The 9,093-nt window shown below is 45.5% G+C and overlaps 1 protein-coding gene across 1 annotated transcript in view; it reads right to left on the reverse strand.

Moving 5' to 3' along the window:
• LOC307086248 (potassium voltage-gated channel subfamily B member 2-like) overlaps positions 1-4,038 on the reverse strand; it is a gene marked incomplete at its 3' end in the record, with an annotated part of 16,075 nt that extends 12,037 nt beyond the window's left edge. Inside the window, exons 1-2 of the mRNA XM_079751392.1 lie at positions 3,827-4,038; positions 1,598-2,345 (exon numbers count right to left, since the gene is read on the reverse strand). Coding sequence (XP_079607518.1) covers positions 1,598-2,209 — 612 coding nt within the window. The 5' untranslated portion in view covers positions 2,210-2,345; positions 3,827-4,038. The remainder of the gene's footprint in view (positions 1-1,597; positions 2,346-3,826) is intronic.
• Between the last annotated feature and the right edge of the window lie 5,055 nt (positions 4,039-9,093).

A 9,093-nucleotide genomic window follows, 5' to 3' on the forward strand; every position in this document is an offset into this window, starting at 1 on the left:
AAGACACGCATCATGACATGTGTAAAGAGGGCTGTGGGCCTGTAGCCAGCGATCATTACCCAACAGAGGACTTCCAGGGTGGACAAAGCAACTCCTTTGGCTCTGTCTGCTTTTCCCAATAAGGCAGTGACCAATACCAAAGGCTTATTCCATGTCCCCGCCCACTCAGGGCCTATTGCAATCTGATGTGACATGTGTCATGGAGGACTTGTTTGGTACCATCAGCAACGACCACATTTCCCTGACTTGCATTATTTAAAGGGCTGCTGATATTTAATGACCCCAATGCTCAATCAGTAGAATCACAATTGTTTTTTATGCCAATGAGTTAACTTGCCGGTTATTTTAGTGTTTAGACTGCATTCATAAACATTGCCTAGATTGCAGCTTTTGTGATCAATGCGATTTAGTGTGCGCTTTTGCATCTCACCGAGAGGAATCAGTTTGGTCCCGAAGTGCCGTGCCTTTCATGTAATGTTGAGAGTATTGATAGTATTTCTCCATTCATTGATAAGATGGGGTGGACAGATGCTTGAAAAATAACCCCAATGTAAGCGTAAATTCCACAGTTCAAACAGAGATTGACTTTTAGGACAACAAAGACAAGCGCTTCACCATGTCAGCACTTTTAGCGCCAGACTCTGTGGTGTTCCCGGAAGCTAGATGTTATTAACTGTAACACTTACAGGAAACAAACAAATTGCCTCAAATCGAGTTGAAATTTGGTTTTTCCTGTGTTTTCTCATGAGGACGTTTCAAACGATAATAAGGATGTTGACCATCCGATTAATGGGTGTGCCACTAAAACCCAGTGGAAAGACATCCGTGCAAAAGTTTATAATGACAACAGATTTTGCTTGTGTTTCCAAACGTCTGAAAATGATGTTCCTCGTCAATATCCCATTAAGTTAAAGCTGAAACATAAAGTCGCTTGTACGGTCAATACATCTTTTTAAAGGAATGCATCCTGTTCTTAAGTTGCCCAGGTCAACCAGGTGCAGGCTGCTTATCTCTCCCTCTCTCTCCTACCCCAACCCCTCTTCGACTCTCGGTCTCTCTCATTACTTCATAGGTCAAAGAGGATTAGGTGACCGACGGCGCTCCCATGGTGGACTGGGTTCTCTGTTCGACCACTCTGTTAAGGACATTTAGGTGTCGGGTGTGAGGGTGAGATAGGGTTAGTTAGAGGTAGGTGTTAGGGTTAGGTAGGGTTAAGGAGAGTTAGGGAAGCCGAGTGACCTGGTCCTATCAATAAAAAGCGCATTGATTGATTCTTATTCAAAGAGGGGGGGAGGGGGGATAACAACTGTATACAATATTTCATGTCAAACATGAGAGAGATACCAGAGATGAGAGGAGACAACAGGAGGAGAGAGAAAGAGAGATCAGGAGAGAACCGAGGATAATGGATGAGAGGAGAGGAGAGGAGGAGATATTGAGGAGAGCAGGAGATGAGAAGAGGAGAGGAGAAGAGGAGAGGAGAGAAGAAGAAGAGGAGGATAGGAGAGGAGAAGAGGAGAGGATAGTAGAAACTGAGAGAAAAGGAGGGGAGGAGAGGAGAGCTGAGGAGCGGAGACCGTGTTGCGTTGCGGCGTACCTTGGCCGCCAGCGAGGAGCCGGGTTTCTCCAGGAGGTCCCAGAGCTTCTGCCTCTTGTCCGGGCAGCAGCCGTGCTCCTCCACGTCGCCGTCCTTCTCCCGCAGCGTCTCGGCCTCGCGCCGCAGCTCCTCGTTCATCTGCTCCTTCTTCTGGTGGTAGCGCGCCTGGCAGCAGGACTCCAGGTAGATCTCGTCGATGCCCCAGTAGTCCAGCTCCTGGCCGAAGGACAGCGCGCACATCTCCTCCATCATGTGCAGCTTGCCCGTGCGGTAGAAGTTGAGGATGGAGGAGAAGGCGCCCGGGTGGCGGTCGAAGAAGTACTCGCTGTCGTTCAGGCTGTAGTCGTCGCAGATCTCCAGCAGCGACTCGTGGGTGTTGCAGTCCCGCAGGCGGCCCAGCCGCGTGCGGGGCAGCCGGTCCAGGGTCCGCCACAGCACCTCGTGGACCAGGCCGCCCACGTTGAGCCGCACGCGCCGCGAGCGCGCCTTGATGCGGATGATGTCGATGGGCTCGGGCGGCAGGAAGGGTGCCGGCGGGCCGCTCCACTGCTTGGCCTTGCCCGCCGTGGCGTTGGGGCCGCCGCCGCCGCCGTAGACGCCGCGGTCGCTCATGGCGGGGAGGAGGTCAGGGGTCGGGTCTGTCTGGGAGGGAGGGGGAGGGCGAGGGTGGGGGGAGGGAGGGGGAGGTGAGGGTGGGGTGAGGCCGCTCACTCAGAGCGCGGGGGGGCAGGTGGGGTCCATGGCCCGGCTGGAAGAGATGGGGGGGGGGGCGTGAGTTCACTGTCTGTGAGGATTGGAACACAGCCTGGCTAACGGCTTAGAGGTGAACAAAGGGAGCTGGGAGCTTTTTTATTGTTTTTGGTTTTTGGGACTTCAAATGTTGAGACATTATTGAACGGTTAGGCTGTATGGTTTCCCAACGGCTACGGCCTTGGGGAATGATATGGTATATGATCTTTAACAATATCCTACTACTTGAAAACCGCCAATACTGAACCTTTTTCTTTGTGCATTCACGAAATCATTGAAAGCATTTTCTGTCACTACTTCCCTGTTTAAATCTTTTTGTATTTTGGAAAAGGCGTGAAAAATGTGCAAGTCAAAAGGATTTACCATGGGAAACTGTTTAAACCACTTGCATGAATAAAACTTGGGCTATAAAGTATTATACTCTATGTTGGATACCATTAGAGGTCATTGGATTATTGTTTTTTTGGTCATTCACAATATCGATGCACATTAACCGCAACAGCAACGAAAAAGAAAATGAATGGACGAATTTCACATTTCACTTCTCGGCCCCAAGGGGATTTCTGTCGCTATTTCCACTGTTCCCTGCCTGCTGGAGAATTAGTAGCCCTGTGTGGGCGTTGAGTTTATCTGCTTGTATAAGAAGAGTCCCTAAATCCCCGATAGGTATTAGGCTTCCGTTACGCTCCTTGGTGCGTCCCTGGGTTAATTATAGACTAGAGCGTCTTTCTACACCTGCTGCTGGGACACCATAGGACACACACACACACACACACCCACACACACACCCACACACACACACACACACACACACACACACACACACACACACACACACACACACACACACGTAGGGAACTAAGTGGCTATCTCACGTCACGCCTTCCTCGGACCATGGCCATGACCCCCCCCCCCCCCCTCCAAACACACATAAAGCACGCATTAAATTATATGACTTGAATAATAATAATAACACAATTAATAATAATAATAGTAATAATAATTTCCAAAAATCTAAGAATGAGTAGAGTTGAACTATTTTGTCATGATAAGTGTCTGATACTGTGGATTTGGTAGGATTGGTAGGATAACGAATTGGATACCGAATAGCTTATTAAAACAATTACAGTACTATAGCTCTTTAAACGAGTTAATCAGAACCGAATTCACAGATCGTCTGGAACCTGAACCAACTCCAACTAAGTAAGAGCCTTATTCCTAATCAGTTGTCCAAGATTAAGAACAGCATTAGCTTCACAAGTTTACCTTTAAATGTCATGATATGATTAAGACACTAATTTAAAGTGCAGTCATTCTTCTCTGTTCTTGTATTATATATTATGAATAGAGATTTGATATAATATCGACCCGCAAGTATCATCTAAGAAAGCCTTCCACAGCCGTCATAGATCCATAACTACTGCGCGCCCATCTGATTGGCGTTGGACCCATGGATGAATACAGTGAATGACTTTGTACCTGCGTAAAAGTTGCTGTCTTTCTCTCTCCAACCCCAACGCTTCGTCTCCCAGGGGTGCACGACCAGGACGCAGAGTTATCCAAGCTTTGGCTTCGCGTCCCATCCGATCCCGGCTGCCCGCCTCCTGTAAGCACACAGACTATTGTCTCTGCTCCACATGTTTCGGGGGTCGCGATCCTCCTGGAAAAAAGTAAGTACACCTAGAGCAGGGGTGGTGACCTTTGCCGGATCGTCAACATCCTGCAAACTCGGGCCAAAGCGCCGATCGCCATGAAGAAATGAAAAAAGAAGGACCCGCCGAGACTCAGCGCTGTGAATCTGATGCCCCGGGGGGAACAGGCTACCGTCCGAGCGTGTAAAAATAAAAGGATAAGTGCGCGGAGGGAGGGAGGGAGCGAGGGAGGGAGAGCAGGGGCTAATTGGATTGGAGCGTATAGGCCTGCATCACCAAGGACAGCTCCCGTCCAGAGCCAGCAGCACTCCGGCCAGCTCGCAGATCGATGCGTGAAAAGAAGGCAAATAGATCAGTCTCTATCTAACGAAAACTTTCTGCTTGTTTGCAGGACTGTGCTTCGTTAAAAGGAGTGGATGATGTCAGTGGAATTCACCCATGATAGCTGTACAAGTTGACTTCATCAAAACAGAACAAACGAGTGCAGAAAAGCGTTAGAGCTCAGTACGAACTATTTACACAGAATGGAAGATATATAGCCTATATATGTTATAATATGCTACACGTGTATTTCCTCTAAACAGGTAATACACTTGCAGCCTATGGGACATTATCCACATGAATGCATCCACAACAGCCTCATTAAAACACATACTGTATGTCTGAAACGGAAATCAACTCCCATTAGGTCGAAAACCCACCTTCATTGCATTCAATTCAATATCTACGTGTTTCTTTTTTTTACTATTATACAACTGAATGATAAAAGCAAGCGTATGAATGAAAGTCTGAAGGTGAGAGTGCAGACTATTCTGTAGTGAATGGGAAGCAACCTTCATAAGCTTAGATGTCCAGGGTCAATTCTTCATTAGTTTTCATATGAGTGTGGTCATATTGATTAAGGACGCCTCCCCCTCCCATGTCTACGTGGCAGCTTCGTTTAAGGCCTATAAATAGACAATATAGACTTGAGGTCATTCTAACCCGGTTCCCATGCATTCTTACAAGGCCATTCAGTGCGTTATCCAGGCGCCTCCATAGCGCCACCCGCGGACACCGGGGCTGGTGCACGCTATTTTATGTTAAAACTCAACGTAGTCCAGGGTTTGCACAAAAAAAGAGCGCATCGCTGAAGTGTACTTCTGGCGACAGATTTTCGCTGATGCAATCGTGTGCTTGTGCTGGAATAAAAATAAAATATCTCCCAATACTGCCAGTAGATGGCACTGTTGAGATATATCGAATGGAATCAAAGTAAGTAGGCCTTTACCAGAGGTGTTGTAGTAGGGGTGAACCGCGGTGTGTCTCAGGACGTTCATCATGGCTTAGAACTACAACCTTGGCCTGCCTTCTACAGACCCCTTATTAACTTAATGAGCGGCACCTGTTTTCACCCCTACTGTTGCTCCTCTCTAGTAGGACCTGTTCTTAGCCTTCAACATTCACTCAAAACACTTAAGAGTTGTTGGAATATCGTTATATACATTTTATAGGTGCTTTCCTGTGAATGGACGCAAAAAGGTTGTAACCGTTTTCAGAGCATTTTATTATCTCTGAACACTAAAGATTTGACCACGGCCGTTCATCAGGTGAATAGAGCAATAGCATTTGGCCCAAAGTGCATTTGTTGAGGGATGTTAAAAATAACATTGAACTCGATGGAGAGGGCAGCTTCTGTCCGTCACTTTGACCCTAGCTTTCCTGTGTACTGCAGAGTTGTTTAGTATAGCTTTCTCTAGGTTGGCTCTATTCTCTGCCCACCAACTAACCGCCGGTCTTTACAGTTTGGTTCAGCTTGTTCCTGCCTTTGACCTGGTAACCTGTCACCACAACATGTGGTGATGTTGTAACCAATGATACTTTAGACAAGGTTGAACACACACCTTCTGAAGTACACCCTGACTGACTTCAGAGCTCCTCAGTTCCGTGACTAAAAACCCTCCCTGGTTCGATGGTTAAAGGTCAGTCGGTCACTGCCATAGGTCCCCAGATATTTGATGTAGGCCTGACTCTGGAGACTGTATGTGGTGAGATACATGAAGGCTCAATGTTTGGGCTGAAGGGAGCTGGCGACCAGCGTGTGTGGAGGCTGGGGACTTTAGAAACGGCACAGGAAGGGAGGCCCCTTGGTTTTTATTTATTTATCAATAAATCCTGTTTTAAATAAGTTGTTGATGTTCTTTGATGATCCCACGATGTTTCTATATATGACAACACAGGTAAGACGTCATCAGTGTGTTGAGGTGTATAGTCATACTCAATGCAGGGCTCTCAAGTTTTGAACTGAGTTCAGAGTGAGATTTTGTCGTGGGGGGGTTATTAACATGTGACTGCATACAAATGACATGGTGACTAATGTATGATAGTATTATTAATAATAAGCATTATTGGTCCTTAACACCAATATTCAGAAACAACGCTGCCTCAAAAGGATATTGGCTTAAGCAACACCAGGAGAGGCATATACTTTTAAACGTTGCAAACGTGCAAAACATAATTATATATTTATGTGGCATTCAGTCCAATGCTTAAAATATATCTGTGGCATTCAGTAGGCCAATGCTGTGGTAAAGTGTGTAAAGTATGACCAAGTGTTTCTTTCTGTTCAATAGATAGAACTTTATCAATCCCCTGTAGGAGAACTGTGTTCATGTTTGTCCCTATAAAACAATAATGGTAAAAAAATAAATACAAAACATAACGGTAACTAAGTACGTCAAACCGTCCAATCTGAAGGCTCTATTTAACCTCTCCCCTACTCACTTCCACCAATGCAAAGCGAACAGAACTGAGTAGAGGAGGGCGTAGCCTAACTAGTTTGTGACCGTCCCAGAGAAACGCAACGCAAATTCAATGTGAACATGTATGAGGCTTTCATAAAAATCCCGGACGATTTTTCAAATTCCGCCGCACATTTTTTTTTAAAGTGTCTCAAAAAGAGGGATGGCCGGGCAAAAGAGGACGTCTGGTCACCCTACCTACGGGAAACCCATTTGATTCCTACTTGTTCCACTGTTAAATAGCGGCGCAAAGTGGTGGGCGCTATCCTGGTAATTTCTCTGCGTGAGAAATACGAAGTATTTGGCTCACACCCAATTGAATTGCGTGCGAGCCGTGTCAATGTAGTTTAAGCGAATTTGTGCGTTTTGGCAGTGCACAATGAAAGTTAAAGACATTGTAAAAGCGAAGCTATAAACTAAATACCAGATAAAATAAACAAAAATAGCTAAACATACAGAAGAATATACAAAATTGGTGAAAAGTTTTACAAATAAACAGTGCAAATTATAATATACAGCAGTAGTGCAAAGTAAAGGATGTCCTTCTGAAGTTTATTGCGTTCATACCAGAAAATGACTTGAAAACATCTCCGGAACTAAATGTATTTTACCTGCTTGCTGTTTTTTTTACTCCATATACGCTTTGCCTTGTTAACCAACATAGTAATCTTTCAAGTTCTCTTAAATGAAAATTGCTTATCCGCGTAAAGTCCTGTCAATTTTATAATTGTTATCTTGTGTTTAGTTATACAAATATGAACAGATTAAACCTAGATGTTCGTTCTTGCTTGAGTGAAGTGTGAATGTGCAAATGACAAATGTGGGCCATATATACGAACAAACTGTAAGTTGTCAGAGTGGGGACAGAGAGAAGAGATGCGAGCGGAGGCCTTCCGGACGTTTTATCTTGGTTTTATGTTCAACTTTCGCCATTATTCGTTTTTGCAGGCCTCCCGCAATTGGACAAATATGAATCAGTTCCTTAATTAACAATCTGGAAGGCCGAATCATCATTCATCCTGTCTTCCTTTATAATGGCGTACTCTAATAGAACAATACTTTTCTGTCGAGGTAATTGAGTCTTGAACGCCGTCTGGCACATTGCTGCCCCCTACAGGTTTGGGCTTCCCAACAACTAGTCAAGACTAAATAGAAAAATGTATGAAATAAATATCTACAAAAAGGTGTTGCAGGCAGACAAATGTTTTTACAGCGCCGTCATCTCTGCAGGGAAGCCAGACGTGTCTTCAGTCTCCCAGATACAAAATGCAAAGACCACCCGCCCCTCATCCTAAAGACCCCCGAGGCCCCCTGGAAACACCTGGGAACACCTGGAAACACCTGGAAACACCTGGAGTGGGGCAGACCACTTACACGCCAAAGGCTTTTGCATTTACATGTTAAAACAGAGGTTTAATACAAAATAGTTTCACACAAACAACAATATCACGTTTTGGAACCTTTTATTAACTCAAACCTAACGTCACAAAGAAATTATATCAAAGATTAAAAGATTTTTTAAAAAATAATGGCGAATGTTAAGGACAAAGTCAGGGAAAATGCCGTAGCGTAGGCCAAACGTTGGTTTCAATGTCACTGCTTAAAAAGGCGCTTTTTGTTTTTTGAGGGTCTACCCATGCAAATCAAACTGATGTGTCAATGTTTTTTAGAATTGGTTTCACTCTAAAGATGAATTGTGAGGACCAAAGTATCAAGACTGCTCTTCTGTGGCTTGTTCCCATTGTTCGGGTGACAATAAAGCTATACCAAGCTAAATGTGTAAATTTGCTGTTCACGTCTAATCAGCAGCGGAAAGAATCCATTAATAACAACAAGCACAAAGTAAATACAATTTTTGTTTACCCACAACAAACAAAAGGATTTGGCCGTGCTGACAGGTTTAAATAGTTGAGTCCACCAGCCACTCTGGAGAGGCCGGTGCTTCCATCCTACTGCAGTGCTGACCAATGATATCCTATCTTAAATACTGCTCCTTAAATACTTAAAGACTGCAGCCCCTCCATCGGGCCAGTGGGGCAGACCTGTGGGGGGGGGGGGGGGGCGTTGGCAGTAGGCCAACACCCTGCGGCCGGGGCTTTGCCAGCGGGTGGTAAAACTCAAACCCCTGTAAAGGGTAGCATTCAGTACAGTGCAAACCTGCACCGGCGGCTTTGATGCCCACACCTACACGCACCACACACAAACACAAACGAGCTCCCATTCCTTCAGCCTACGGGACAAGGGGAAGGGCCTCCTTCCTCCTGCCTAAGGGTGGGTCTTGATGTAAGAATGGGAATATTGTTGTGAATGAAGA

This window comes from Pollachius pollachius, assembly GCF_949987615.1.
Source record: "Pollachius pollachius genome assembly, chromosome: 14".
In the NCBI taxonomy this organism is placed as follows: Eukaryota; Metazoa; Chordata; class Actinopteri; order Gadiformes; family Gadidae; genus Pollachius; species Pollachius pollachius.